Source organism: Xyrauchen texanus, chromosome 7 (assembly GCF_025860055.1).
Source record: "Xyrauchen texanus isolate HMW12.3.18 chromosome 7, RBS_HiC_50CHRs, whole genome shotgun sequence".
NCBI lineage: Eukaryota > Metazoa > Chordata > Actinopteri > Cypriniformes > Catostomidae > Xyrauchen > Xyrauchen texanus.
The window spans coordinates 6064766-6080944 of NC_068282.1; the positions used below are offsets into that span (position 1 = coordinate 6064766).

Below are 16179 nucleotides of genomic sequence, written 5' to 3' on the forward strand. Positions count from 1 at the left end.
CTAAAATGGATTAAGTAAACTTTAATATTACAAATTTAAATGGATGGAATGCAGTGAAATCAAGCTGTGACAAAATGTTCTAGAATTGTGTTGCTTTCGTTAATTTGATGTAAGTAAATGAAACCAGCAGCAAAGATCCTTTTTTGAGTGCACAACAAACCATCTGAATTAACCCATTCAAAGTGAATCCGACTTCTCAATACTACTTGAGAGAAAAGATTATTGGAGGGGAGGGTGTTGGATTATTGCCATTATACATTAAAAACTGCGATGTAGCATTGTCACATTTCACCACAAAGTTTTGGTAAAACTAACACTGTACAAACTACACAATTTTGAAAACAGCTGAGATCCTGGGATGCAACGGATAAATCCTATGTTACTAACATTCCTACTTGAACTTTCATTTGCATTTTCTCCTGTTAAAGTATACTGGAATGTTTGTTACTTCGGTTATAAAAAATCTGGTTTGAAAAAGGAAGAAAATAAACTTTATTGTTTTAATGTTAGAAAAACTTACATGTTTCATGTAAAGATTTGCAGTTGTAAAAATGTTACACACTGCATAAACATTTTAAACTCCCAAAAAAGTTGTTAATAGATCACATTTTATCATTTTGATTTGCATCTGTACACATCCATAAATTTCACATATATAGCAAAAAAAGACAAAATTAACAAAATTTCACTAACAAAAGCACTATGAAGAAAAAATGATTAACAGAAAAAAACTGCAAATGATTAGAATAAAAAACAAACAAAAACTATTGTAGGCACCGGACTTATTTACTAGTCATGCACTAGTAATGTCTAATAGCTGCGTGCATGTTCATGTGTTGTGTAGGCGGGTCTGCGTTTATCGGCTTGTTCAACAAAAGTGTATTCATGGAAATATTTTAAACAATCAATTAAAATACATTTTCAATTATATATAAAATCCAAAACCTTATCCATCAGTATTCTTTCCTCTTAACAGTTGCTTATCCATTTCTCACTCTGTCTTTAGTTATTTTCAGTTTTACAGTTGAACTTTAACATGGAGATAATCTGAAGGGTGGATTGTCCCCTTTTCTAGATTACCTTTTCACAGTATTTCCGACAAAAAGCATATAAAGCTGTTGTGTGGAATTTTGGTAAAATATATTCTTGTATCCCAACCTAACATTCAGAGCCAACTACATGTAATTTATTTGTAAGTTCACTTCACCTAAAAATGTAACATGTGGCTCTGAGGCAAAAATGTAAAACGTTTAGGGCGGGACAAACTGTTTGAGCAATCAATGGAGGACAGGGAGAGTTTCTAGAATCTGTGTAAAAACACGATATCTACAAGGAAATATTCAAGAGTGCCTTAAGGCCAGAGTATACTTTCAGATTTCTGTGTGCATAAACGTCTCAGCAATGGGAGAAAGGTGCTCAGAGTTGTTCCTGGAAGGCTACTCAGCCTTACAGGGTCTATGGTTAGGATTAGGGATGGGGGCAGGGTTAGGGCCTCTGCTGCCTGCCAGGAACAATTCCAGGCACATTTGTACAATTTGTATACACAAGCACAGTGTGCCTGATACTGATTGTGCTGAAAGAGTATCACAAAGTAGACATAGTACATTTGCGTCGAACACATCTATGTGAGTTTGCGGTCAAAAGAGTATACTTTGAAGGGTGAGCACTAGGCCATGCTCAAACTAAATATACCCTATCCTTTAGTCAACACCAAGTCAGAACCAATGCCAAAACATGCATAAAAAGTGACAACCAATCCAAACGCAAGTTAGCATTCAGAGGCACAATGTGGGCTGACACAAACACTTCTACTCACAAATTTGCTAGATTCGTTTCTACAAGGTTAATGCGGCAAAAGGTGGAAAATCTTAAGACTTTTTTATATACATGCATACAAATAATGTTGCCTTGCAATTAGCTTGTATAGCATCAGAGTCCTCCGTCTGCCTGATACAGTGAGTCCAGGCTTTACTGAAGTAATACAGTACTTAAATATTTAAGCAGCTAAACGCAGCACTACCCAAAGCACATTCTCTAAATGGAAATCTTCAGTGACACAAGAATCACATTCTAGTACAAATACATGAGAACAATTGGAAGACTACACAAATGTAACCTCCTAAATGATGGTATCCAAGGGTAATACTTAGTGGCAGACAGAGTGGCTACATATTGGAAATTAACACCATCTGCTTTACTATCTTAAGTGATGGACGGAAAAGCAATTAAAACAATTCCCTATTAAAATATATATATTTTAAATATACCAGGGTTTTATACACAGAACATAAACACCAAATAAAAGGATAGTTCACCCAAAATTTTGTAATTCTGTCAGTATGCATTCTATGGAACTCGAAAGATGTTAAGGCCTATTCACACCAAACCTGTTTATTTTTGGTACGAATGTTAGTTTCGAACGAGCTTTTGTACGTAACAGTGGATTCCGATGCTGCTATTCATAATGAGTCCGACAAATCGTCCTCTGACAATCCACATTTTTTTTTACGTAGAGTGATCTGATTGTGTTTTATCGGATTGCATTGAAAACTGATGGACCAATGAGATTTTTGTCAGTCACTACAGCTGCTCAATCCAGTGTGTTGGTGGCGCTAATCAACTAGCAAACACCAGCAGAAACACACCAGAAAATTATATACTTAAAAATAAAAAGTTGCAGTTCATGAACCCTTGGTAATGCAAACATAAATCTAGTCTGTTTTTGAAAGTCTGCTTATGGTGTTTTGTCTTAATGCGCATTATTTAATATGTACATCACTGTGTTCGATATATTCTCATGGAATTAAAACAAGCAGCGAGTTTCAGCAATTCATTTGCACCAAGCTCGTAGTAAAATCCCATAAAAAGATCTGTCACATGCAATGTTTTAGACAAACAAATCGCAGAGCCACACTGCTATTTTATTGCAAGGATAATATAACAAATTATTGCAATAATTTAAATAAAGAAAAGTCAGTGAGCCAGTATTTTTATATTATTTTTAATAAATGCACCATATTTTATCCAATACTGTTATTCTCAATGTACATTATTCCACGTGTATTTATATCCCTGTGCCTTGTGTTATATTATCCAGGCATTAAAATAAGAGAAGTTGGGCTGTTTGGAAGATACTATTAAATACATATCATGCAACAATTATCTTTTCTCATCTCACTCGCTTAAAAAATACAGATTACACACTCCTCAAAATGCATCAACACCATGGAAAGAACGTAATGAATCAGTTATGCCGAATTGGGTAAATAAATGCTTAAACAGCGTTCAGTATATTAATCTCTTAAACTGAAGATGTAGGGAGGAGACTGGTGTAAATGTTTGTAGAAAAGAAAACTTTGCCACCTACTGTACAGGAGTGAAATAGTTTTTAATTTCATGCTTTAACAAGACTCTGTGTGAATAGGACTTCCGTTAAAGGTTCGTCTCGCAAAATCGTCAGTTTGGTGTGAACAGGCCTTTATGCAGAATAACAGACTGTCAGTTTCATACATTCTGCCTTTTGTGCCCCACAGAATAAACAAAGTCACATGGGTTTGTCACACCATGAGGGTGAGTAAATGACCATTTACATTTTTAATAGAGTTTAAAAAGCATGTGCCAAGTTTGTACAAATGTTTAACATTTGGATCCATGTTGGTTTCACAACTTTGTGAAAAAAAAAATAATGCAAAACATTTTCTACCAAAAAAAAAAGAAGAAATAAATAGATTTTAAAAATGTAATTTGGTGTAACCATCAAGTAAAAGGCATGTAAACACTTTACTTATATTAAACTTCCCATACATTAGAGTACATGCAAATTAAACAGTAAACAAAAAAAAAAATCAAGAAGTTTTCTTAGGGTTACACCATATGACTAGTCATGTCTTATCATAAAAATGTCAAATTGTTAATATTTAATGATATGACAAAATAATTATTTATTTGAAAACTTTTTGTTTTGAGGGTCTAAAGAGGTCTTTACCTACCTACATGTTGGTAACACCACATGACTTCGATTTGGTGGACAAAAGTTTTTAAAATATGAATCATATTTTAAGATGAAATTGTTTCACTGCTATTTTGTTTAAAGGAATAATGAAAGATTATTCTGCACTACTCATGTCACATTTTTTTTTTTAAATAACTTCAGCAGTTAATGAGACCGTTACACCACTTAGACATTTATTTGAACTAGGACTGGGTATAGATACAGATTTCCCGATTTGTTTCTGATTCACAAGCGCTCAGTTTGATTTTGATTAGATTTACAGGAGTATAATGTCCCTTTTGTTTACATTTGAAAGAAATGATCTCCTAGCTAATGCTGTTAATTATACAGGGGACCTTATAACAAGGTACATTATAAAAATATAAATTTTACTAATTATATTTTATTAGTTTTTCATAATTTGTCAAATTTTAGATTCCAAAAATAAACAAATCCATGTATTCAATCAATAAATATGATAATATACCCCATATATTATTTTTGTTACATTTTTGTTTAATAACATAATTTTTTGTCTACAGGTATTTACACTGAATTGTTGAACACGTGTTAAAAACCGGTACTCTCTCTTTAAGACAGCATTTCTTTAAAAGCATCTGTAAATTAGCGCAGGTTAAGGAGAGATGACACAAACAGCTTTATCTCATCTGTCCTATGCATTTAATTAGAATTAAATGTCTTTTTTTTACTTAAGAGAACAGCTTAAAATACATTTTCAGATTAAAAGAAACAATATTCAATGACAAATGGGTCACGTGGATCTCGTCTTTGGATACACATTACACAGAACAACTTACACTCTCAACACACAGAGATAGGATCTGGACAGACCTATGGATCTTAATAGTCTGGACAAAAAAAGCTAATGTTACATCATTGACCCACATACGAGATGTGTGCACATACATGCCTTAAAGGCAGACTCAGAACAGGTAAAATAATTACATTTCCATTAAAATTACAAAATGCACAAGAACACCACATTTGGACACCAACTTCTTGAGGTCTCTTTTCCACACACATAAGTAGGAAGAAACTTGCAACAGTGCAAGAACTGTCCCTTTGCTCTGTCCCATGAACAGCTATATACAAAGAGTTTGAGAAAGGTTGACCAATCATGGCCTGTACATACAGTGCCACAACGTTAATGAGGTATGTTGTTCTTTAGCTCAAAACGACTATATACCTGTTTGGATTTCATCTTGTTGTATTGGTTCACAAGGTCCAATTTGCTATGACCTAAAGTCATGCGTTTCTCGTCACGCCGATGAATCCCTTTATCCTGACCCAGTCTGTCTTTTGGCATGGGACTCGGTGGAGGAGGTCCCTGCATACTCTCTGGCTCGTTCTGAGAAAGATCCGGACCACCATACGGAGAGGTATGTGTGGGCAACTTCTGGAAGGCATGGGGATCCTTGTCCTTTGTGGAAGGGGTGAAGATTTCAGTGAACTTACTGAAGAAGGGGTTGGTGACGGGACTGCGATGTTTTGGGGAGATTTTGCTTTCAGGTGGAGACTGTTGAGATGGAGGTTTTGGAGAGTTGTAGAGACCCATTGCCTGAAATTTAGATGTTTGTCCAGCAATGTTTGACCGGATGTACTCTGCTGCTCCCATCTTGGACCATTCCACACCAGAAGACTGATCTAATCCTAAAGAGTGGTGTTCCACAGTCTGACTACCAATGGGAGAACCTTTTCCAATCGGTTTTCCTTGAGGCAATTTGTGCCCTGGACTTATGACCCCTTTCCGGTCAGTACTCTTTTGTGAGTTTTCTAGGGTCTTTTTGTCACGTGTGACTTTGTAAACAGATTTGATACCTGGAGGAGCAGCTTTGATGCTGGAAACGCTACCACTTGATTGGCTACTGGAATTCTCGGAATACACTAGCTCTTTGCTGCTATAGTCTGGGAGAAAGTCCAGCCCCAAGTTTGGTGCCATCATGTTGTAAGGGTAACAAGGTAGACCTTCTTCATCTGGATTGTGGAAACGGTCTATTATTTGAGAGTTGGCATACATGCAGCGGAATTCCCGATCGAAGCAGTCAGTAATGTGTCCGGAGAATTGCATTAGCATGTTGCTATGGACCTGAGCAGAGAGCCATGTAAAACTAGAGCAATAGAGAGAGAAAACATCTTAGTTTCACAATTGAAATGCAACCTGAAAATTGTGCTTGATTCTCTGAATAAAACTTTAAATAAGTTGGTTATAAAAGTTGAAAACAGAAACCATATAATCCTGCTGTCAGTTCAAGTTTATGAATTACACTGTTTTATGCTAACAAAGTGTTTATGTATGTTCAAACATATCATCAGTTTATGACTCCAATGCCTTACATACTATTGAAATAAAAGATTGTTTGTAGGTTAAACAGGCAACCCCTTTTCTTTCTTCGCAAGAAAGTAAATTTCATCTCAGCATGCATTATTCTCTGTTAAATCTTATCTTGAAAAGTTGAAAATGTTAGTTTTTTTTCCTTCCCTTTTTCTCCCCAATTTAGAATGCCCAATTCCCAATGCGCTTTTAAGTCCTCGTGGTGGCGTAGTGACTCGCCTCAATCTGGGTGGTGCAGGACGAATCTCAGTTGCCTCCGCGTCTGGGACCGTCAATCAGCACATCTCATCATGTGGCTTGTTGAGCGTGTTACCGCGGCGACAGCGTGTGTGGAGGGTTCACGCTATTCTCTGTGGCATCCAGACACAACACACCATGCGCCCCACTGAGAGCGAGAACCACATTATAGCCTATATATATATATATATATCTACCCTCCCTAGCATCCAGGCCAATTGCTTAGGAGACCTAGTTGGAGTCACTCAGCACACCCTGGATTCAAACTCACGACTCTAGGGGTGGTAGTCAGCGTCTTTACTTTACTTAAAATGTTAGGTTGACATAATTGTGTTTGCAAGCAATTTCTCTTTGAACTGTATGCACTTCTTGTCAAACAAAAGTGTGAGCCTCACCCACTATCTACACTCAGTGTGTACTAACAGGCTACTATCGATCACACTAACCCTGAAATAACAAGACAACTCCTTTACAAACCTGTTCATCTTAACAATTTCTAATCTTCATAACTAGACCAGATGAGCCTATCTTTATAATCCAAGTCTTAGATAGATTGTTAGCATGTAAAAGCTCCAAAATAAGTCTAACTATCAAAAGATAACATTAAAATGGTCTTAATTAAACAACAGGGGAGACCGGGGGTAACACACAAAATATCTTCAATCACAATCAAGAGTAATGGCACTTATTTATGCTGTGTAGAGTTCTTTCTCTGGCTAAGAAAAAGAAGCATGATTGTTTTACTTTGTAAGAAATTAATTCAACAACAAAAACTGAATTTGGGGTATAGTTGTGATGCCTTTGTATTACATATCTATTTCATTGCTAGGTTGTTGGTTAAAAATTATGAACGACAGATCTAACAAGATTGTACAAGATTTTGTTTTTATTGCTGTGAGGTTTGGGGTAATTGTTACTCTAGTTCTGATATAAAAAGCAACTGTGTGACTGAACTGAAGTATTGAATCTTTAAAATATGTAATGAACGTTATTTCATAAATTATCTAGTTGAAGTTGATCATTCTAGTAATAAGGACTCAAAACCATTTAAAATAATGGTAACACGTTACAATAAGTTTCCATTTGTTAATACACTGAATATCACGAGCTAACAATAAACTATATTTTTAAACAGCATTTATTAATCTTTGTTTAAGTTAATTTATAAAAACATAATACTTAATTGTTAATTTATGTTAATTCATTTTGCATTAAATAATGTTAACATATCCAACTTTTAATTTTTACAATATATTAGTAGCCTAAATGTTGAAATTGCCATTAACCGAGATTAACATGCTATTAAAGTATTGTTAACAAATATAGTTAGTCCTGGGTAGCTCAGTGGTAAAGCTGCTGGCTGCCACCCCTGGAGTTCGCTAGTTCGAATCCCAGGGTGTGCTGAGTGACTCCAGCCAGGTCTCCTAAGCAACCAAATTGGCCCGGTGGCTAGGGAGGGTAGATTCACATGGGGTAACCTCCTCGTGGTCGCTATAATTAGTTCTTGGTGGGACACATGGCGAGTTGAGCGTGGATGCCGTGAAGCCTCCACACGTGCTGTGTCAACTGGGATTCGTCCACCGCCACCCGGATTGAGTCGCACCACTACACGACCACAAGGACGTAAAAGCGCATTGGAAATTGGGCATTCCAAATAAAGGAACAAATCTCTGCATGAAGGCTGCTTTTTGGATCTACACATCAATTTACAGAGATATTACAACCTTCTAGTTAAGTCTTGCTTTAAGAACAGGTGGTGCAACCAAATTAAGCACTGACTTAGTTACAAACTAACTAGTAGTTACTAAGCCCTTAGTGTGAACTTTTGTGAGAACATACGCACAGCTGGTGCAACCCTACCCTGGTCTCCCATTCAATTCATAACAATAACAGAGCTGAGGCTAATGCAAAAGCTAAACATGCCCACACTGTGCCTCAGATATTTGTGTCTTACTTCTCAAATAAGCAAAATCATCAAAAAATAACATATTGCTTTTATAATTCAGCAGTATATTCCATAATTTCAGTTACCATAGTCTAAAAGCTGTCAACTGTAACAGAGCTGAGGCTAATGCTAATGCAAAAGGACAAAGTGTGCCTGAGAAATGCAGAGTCATCATGTTTTCATTGCTAAGCTGCTCGAGTATACAGATGTCTGCTGAGGCGCATGAGGTGCAGCTAAAGCCCCGTCATCTCCCCGGCAGAGCTGCCAAAACGCTGCCATATGCTTAAATGTTTAACATAATACAGAGTGATATAGCTGAAATGAGATAAGCCCTTGGCATGTCAACATGAATAATTTAAAGCACAAAAGAATTTCACTTGTAAAAACATTGGCGCTGCGTCTGTTGGCGTAATCGCTGTGAAAAATCCTGCATGAGGCATGTTAGTGCCGCAAGACAAAATGAGCTATAATGTTTTTACATTGTTAATGAATATGCCATATCATAGACATTTTGTAACCTCCCTCCCCTTTTAACTAAAATGTACCATAGTAACCATAGTTATAATAACATGGTATTAGACAACACTGTCATCATAGAAAATGTAACAAAATGAAAGATTCTGAAAGCTTCTTACACTGTTTGAAGGGGCTCTTATATTAATTTATTATGATTTTACCATAGTTAAATTGAACTGTAGCAATTATGATATTTTAACCATCTTTACTACGGGGAAAAACTCATGAACATGCTGAATTACATAATACATGAATAAAAAAAATAGATAAAACATGAATATCCTACCTATACGATCCAGCTATGACTTCCTCACAGTCAATGATCATGAATTTCTCCTGAATTTGACCCGTGAATTTCTTCCCACTTTTGGTGCAATATGTGTCACCACTTACACTTCTTATCCGCATATTCTGAAAGAAGTAAAATGACATTAATTGAACGTCACTTGATCATTAGAGTAAAACAATTAGATAAGAGTGGGCTTTGAGTAAACTTAAAATAAAATCTACAAGTAAAGTCCTTTTTACACTGTAACAAGGGGTAATAACAATAGTAACACCAACAGTAATAATAATACTAACAAACTGAATACAAAAAAACGCATTTGTGTTTTGGCCAGCCAACAAAATAAAGGCCTGAAAATGAAAGGTGTGTTTATTTAATTGACAACTGCATTTATTCTGAATGACCTGATACACACAGAGCTAGTGTTTCACTTTTAGGTGAAATCAACAAACAAATGGTTTACTTCTAGTTGTCCCTGCATTTTAAGGTGGAATACGATTATTTTTTACATTGAAATTCTCTCACAACACACATCACTTCAGACATATTTGGTAGAGCAGAACACACATCAGCCACAACATTAAAACCACCTGCCTAATGTTGTGTATGTCCCCTTCGTGCTGCCAAAACAGCACCAACCAGCATCTTAAAATAGCATTCTGAGATTATATTCTTCTCACCACTATTGTACAGAGGGGTTATCTGAGTTACCATAGACTTTGTCAGTTTGAACCAGTCTGACCATTCTCTGTTGACCTCTCTCATCAACAAGACATTTCCGTACACAGAACTGCCGCTCAATGGACGTTTTTTGTTTTTGGCAACATTCTGAGTAAATTCTAGAGACTGTTGTGTGTGAAAATCCCAGGAGATCAGCAGTTACAGAAATACGCAAACCAGCCCACCTGGCACCAACAATCATGCCACGGTCTAAATCAGGAAGATCACATTTCCCCACCATTCTGATGGTTGATGTGAACATTAACAAGATCCTGACCTGTATCTGCATGATTTTATTCACTGCACTGCAGCCACACAATTGGCTGTTTAGATAATTGCATGGATGACTGTTGGTGCCAGATGGGCTGGTTTGAGTGTTTCTGTAACTGCTGATCTCCTGGGATTTTCACACACAACAGTCTCTAGAATTTACTCAGAATGTTTCCAAAAACAAAAAACATCCAGTTCTGTGGACGGAAACTCCTTGTTGATGAGAGATGTCAACAGAGAACGGCCAGACTGGTTCAAACTGACAAAGTCTACGGTAACTCAGATAACCGCTCTGTGCAATTATATTGAGAAGAATAGCATCTCAGAATGGCTGATTGGTGTAAGTTCATTGAAAAATATTGCACCATACTCAATGCTCATATACTTGACTTACATTCAGGTGTGAATTCTGGATGTCGAGTTCTGTGCACATACTCAAAAAATGGCAGAGATTCTTCTCGTCCAGTAGAATATAAACTGGAACCCGGCGCTTGTTGCAGGCCTCCATTAAGTCACAAAACAAGTCCACATCAGTAAATATATCCATGACTATAGCGATAACCTGTATTACATAGAGAAGTTGTTAGGGTATGCATCACATCTCGCTGCAATCTTCAAATAGGTTTCATTTCACTAAATAACTTAAAAATGTAAGTGGTCTCTGTAATACAACCATTACACTTTTGCAAATGTTTAAGGTAACAGTTACAACAGTTCTCGTATCTAAATGCATAATTTATATACACATTATTTAGATTGAAAAAAAAAAAACATGTCAAGTTAGTAGAAATGTAATCTGTGTGTCAGTGTTGGTTTCAAGATATTCATAGCATTTCCAACAAAATAAATGTATTGATGAAGTAGTGCAACCATGAAGTAACATTGTAAACTCTTACTTATTACTGGACAAATCGAGTTGTCTTAAACTACTTGAAATGTTACGTTTTGGGCTCATAACTCAAATATATTTGTTCATTGAACTTATTTTTCCTAAAAGAAAAATCTTATAAATTTAAGATATTAAGTGTTCAAACTGTTGAGTATAAAACTGAGGCTATGGAGAATACCCATAATGCCTTGTGCTTGAATTATTTAATTATGTTTACTTGGTCAAAGGGGACATTTGAGGGCATTTAAATAGCTGTTATTAACTCTGGAGGCAGTTTTACGATCTGGGGTTGCTTCAGTTTGTCAGGTCTTGGCTCAGCAACATTATGTGGCAATAAAATGAAGTCAGCTGACTATCTGAATGTACTGAATGACAAGGTTATCCCATCAATGGATTTGTTTCTTCACTGGCAGCTAGGCCTGTACTGATTATTAAATTGCTACAGGTTGGAGACAACCGTGGTTATTGGGCATTCTAATTCCAATCACAGTATAATGCCCAAATAAGGGAATTTTAAGTGAATATACTGTATGAATGCCATTGTGTATTTATGTGTCATTTAGGTGTATTTATGTGTCATTCAGTAAAACTCTTGAGTGTCACTGAGCTGCACCATGGACAACAACCAGCTCCAGTCCGGAAGAGCACGCGAAGAGCTTCTCAAGCACTCTGAATCAAAAACACAAGTGGCTGTTTGCCAAACTCACGCAAAAATATAAACGAACATGGATAGACTATGAGAGTGAACTCAAAACACTCCGGTTTCACTTTAAACGATCGTGTAATGGCAAATGTTTCATACACGCAGTGACACAGAGGAGAAGCACACTTACTCTATTTCTATGGAGTGATGAAATGATGAAATAAAATCTCCAAGGTTTTGCTTCATGAGAAATAAGGGCACGTGAGCTTAATCAGCGCATTAAAATAAAGTTTGAAAGTGAAGAAATTAGGACAGAAATATTTTCTATTGCACATAACAAAATAATATATAAATATAATTAATATATAAATATATATATTATAAAAATAAATCATGTAAAATATATGAGTTCAAAAAACAATTTATCAAAACTATAGTTGACCAAAATATACATGTAATTCAAAAGTTTTTAAAGCAAATATGAAATATAATGTAAATATGACTTCATAAGGTGTATGAAGCACACGTGCAGAAAAAGCACACATTAAGAAAAATAACAATTATATGACAAATAATCGTGAAGACCCTTAAAGAGACAAATAACAATTATTGTTGTTCAGCCAAATTTCATAATCATGACAGCCCTACTGGTGACACAGGCATATTACAGGACGACAATGCCAAGATTCAATGGATTCAAATTGTGAAGGAGTGGTTCAGGCAGCATGAGGAATTCATTTTCACACATGAATGGCCACAACAGAGTCCGGACCATAACCCCATTAAAAGTCTTTTGGATGTGCTGGAGAAGAATTTAAGGGTGTGGTTCGACACTCCCGTCCTCAATACAAGATCTTACGCCAAAAATTAATCCAAGTCTTGGTGGGAAAAAATTTTGAGCGGGAATAAGTGTTGTGATGTTGCATAAGGTTGTCGAAACAATGCCATGACAAATACGCGCCGAAATCAAAGCTAAATATTGTCCAACTAAATATTAGAGCATGCAACTTTTTTGGCTAAGCAGTGTAGTTACCCTAACTTAAATAGTTAAGTTCATTCTATATGATCACCAAGTTAAGTGAACTTGATGACAGGTTTTGGAGATGCCATTGCTCAATTAAATTGAGGGAATAAGTAAACTGAATCAATTGAGTAAAGTCAACTTATTAGGGTTTTCAATGTATTAAAATAGCCTACTTCGTGTGCACATTGAACACATGTATACATAACTTAATCATTAATGTAAATTAGTTTTTTTTAATGTTTTATATATATATATATAAATATATATATAAAACAAATATTATGAATTTGAGTCACAAATATCAAGAAGTTTTCTTAGGGTTACTCCATTTGACCTGAATAAAATGTGCCTTTCCATAAAAATGTCCAAATATCAGATTTCTTTTTTTTTTTAAACAATCAAGATGACGTTGAACTCAGAAATTGGAAGAATGTTCATCAAATTAGAGGTGTATTCAAGTAATTGTTTTGTGTGAACCGCATTTTTAATGTACTTCTGAATAACTTAATAGATCTGAAAAAATGTCATTGGCCTTTAAGCATGTATGAATGTCATTGCATTGCACTGTAACAATCCAGTGTGTCTAAATCATAATAGTATTATATAGTATTATGTTGTCTCAGAAATGCAATACTGTGTCAGGGAAGAAATATGGAGACCACAAGGAAGTACAACAGCAGCCATTGATCTGTCACGGACAAAACATCATTCAAACACATTTTTATATTCACACACACACAGTTGTTCTTACTCTCTTCTCTTTACTAATCAGACCTTTGTCATTTAGGACATGTTCTACTATGTTTGACAACCATAAAATGCCCAAATACTTGTTTTTATTTTCTCCAAGTATATCTATTGTTTTACCATTTGAAACTTTGAAAACGCATGTGTGTGCAATATTTTCCTTGAAGTTTGCTTGTGCCATATGGTTTTTAAAACAAATGCCATTTGATTTGATATGTTGTTATGTACTGAAATGACATTCATACAGTTTTAAATGTGGCTTAGTTGACGATTAATATTTGGCCATTTTGCGATTATCGGGATCCGACGATAACCGTGCTCACTTGGCCGGATAGCATTCCCTTTTGTCAGTTCCAACATCTACCAAAAGATTTGTCAATGGATAGACAACACCGTTTTCAATGTTTTCTCTTGAGGAGTATATGCACATTTGAGTAAACATTGCATGAACTAAGTGTTTGTTTCACTTCAATTTGTTTATCGGCGTTTAAATCGGTCATCCTGCTCACTAGATACCGTATCGGCCCTTGAAAAATCACATATAGGTCGACCACTAGTCCAAATACTTAGTGGATTATAGTTTATAATTCGATATTATATGAGTCTAATTATTCGTGCTTTAATGTAGTTTACCAAATTCATTGAAACAGTCTAAATACAAACTAAAATGTCTTCTGTTTACATGTGACGTAATGCGACTGGAAAATACTCCTTTGATAAAAGCAGACACAGAACTTCAATCATGTTGCATATACATATATATATATATATATATATATATCATAACTCTGTTGCCAAAAGTTGTGCCACTGTCAAAACGTCATTTGTTGATCATTTTTCTTGTGTAGGATTTGGTTTCTGTTGTTCTTACCTTCTTTGCTTTACTGATGAGAGATCGAATGAGATCTTTGACATTTTGGGACTTGTCCCTCTGAAAGTATATCTGCGTCTCTGTGGGGCCAGTTCGGTTGGAGACATCGGGCCAGCCCAACTCCAAAATCGGAGGCTCCTCTTCGGACATCATGGGAAAGTAAGTCCCCGAAGTGAGTTCGGACACCGTGTCTCCATCCTCCATGTCCACTCCATTAGTGCCGCTGTCCGTGCTGCAGGTCTTGGCCACATTTTCGGTGATATAGCGTATTTCCAGCGAGGAGAGAAAGTTCACTTCTCTTTCTTCATTTAGGACTTTTCTATATTCATTTTCCCCCTGTTCCAAGAGCGCGTCCGTGGCGAGCCGTGCGGTTTCATTGTGGCTCAGTTCGAGTGCCGATCCATGTCTCCAAGGGTTCTTCACCTCCTCCAGTCTGCTGGCGAGCTTGCCGAGTGGTTTTCGCGTATGGTTCGCTGCGCGCCAAGGCTCTGAGCTGGTCATTTCAGCGACAAATGTTTCTTCAGCTAAGTAGGAGTTCACAAAAAGCTTGTTACATTTGTTATTGGTAGTATATTCCGAAGGGTCTCAACAGACCTTGTTTCCAGTCATCTTAGTTTGAATGCACTATTCCCGGGAGCTTGGTCGAGTATTGTTATGAAACTAAACGCTTTGCACCGCACCTGTGTCTCTGTGTGAGTGTGCGTGAGTGTGCGTGTGTGTGCGTGTAGATGCTCACCTGCAGCGATTAGCCAGTGGCTCCACCTCCCTCTCACGTGACGTGGAACGAAAACTATGGAGTTATATATGTGCCACAATTCGGCATGCGCAAAATTATATTTTGAGTGCACAAAAAGTTATTTTGCACACGCAAGATGATATTTTGAGCGAAAAACCAAAAAAATTCTGCATCCACAAGATGATATTTTGAGTGCACAAAAAATTGTCTGCATGCACAAGATGAAATTGCGTGCACAAAAAGTTATTTTGCTGATGCAAGATGATATTTTGAGTACAAAAAAATGGTCTGCACCTGCAAGATGATAATTTAAGTGCACAAAACGTTATTTGGAATGTTCTTGAACTCATCAAACAATCAATTTTACACTTGAATAAAGTTAATTTGAATGTGAATTTGCACAGAATTCTTAAATTTGGCCCACTCTGAGTACAAAATACCTTTTTGCATGCTTAAAATATTATCTTGCGCACGCAGAAAGGTTTTTTGTGCTCTCAAAATATAATTTTGTGCACTTAGAATTGTGGCACAAGTTTAACTCCATAGAAAACAAGCCCTACTGTCCCTCCAAGGAGTTTAACGGGCAAACAATTTAAATATGGTGTATGCCTACCCACTTTGACACCTCTAGCACTGTTGGACGGATAAAGTTATTAAGACATAAGAGCGGATTAGAATTGCTGTAGTTTGCCTGGATATATCCACATTGTACAGTCTTATGAGTTGTCCACTAATAGGATCCAATCTAATCTAACTGTCCTGACAAATCTCAATTTACAAGATGCATACCTCATTTTAGGGTGCTGAAAGTGATTTTTTGGGGGGTTGGGTTGGGTACAACAATACACATAAAATGTCCCTATTACCTGACAGTACGTTTACAAGCACAGTTATAATCGAGTTAGTCTTCATCTGTCAGCCCACAATAACACAATGCACAATGGAATATTT

General features: G+C 36.3%; 1 protein-coding gene across 1 annotated transcript; it reads right to left on the reverse strand.

Moving 5' to 3' along the window:
- Positions 1 to 535: 535 nt before the first annotated feature.
- Positions 536 to 15197, reverse strand: LOC127646159 (protein FAM83C-like). Its single transcript, XM_052129625.1, has 4 exons — positions 14493 to 15197; positions 10713 to 10880; positions 9329 to 9453; positions 536 to 6120 (listed from the first exon to the last, which is right to left on the reverse strand). Exons 1-4 carry the CDS (start codon positions 14991 to 14993, stop codon positions 5157 to 5159), a joined length of 1758 nt encoding a protein of 585 aa, XP_051985585.1. The 5' UTR covers positions 14994 to 15197; the 3' UTR covers positions 536 to 5156.
- Between the last annotated feature and the right edge of the window lie 982 nt (positions 15198 to 16179).

What these genes read in the sequence shown, in the direction of transcription:
- LOC127646159 (XM_052129625.1), bottom strand. Translation starts at nt 14,993, where the DNA reads ATGACCAGCTCAGAGCCTTGGCGCGCAGCGAACCATACGCGAAAACCA. An exon ending in TCATCAGTAAAGCAAAGAAG is followed by an intron (nt 10,881 to 14,492) that starts GTAAGAACAACA and finishes TATGTAATACAG; the next exon opens with GTTATCGCTATAGTCATGGA. An exon ending in TCCAGAATTCACACCTGAAT is followed by an intron (nt 9,454 to 10,712) that starts GTAAGTCAAGTA and finishes TACTTCTTTCAG; the next exon opens with AATATGCGGATAAGAAGTGT.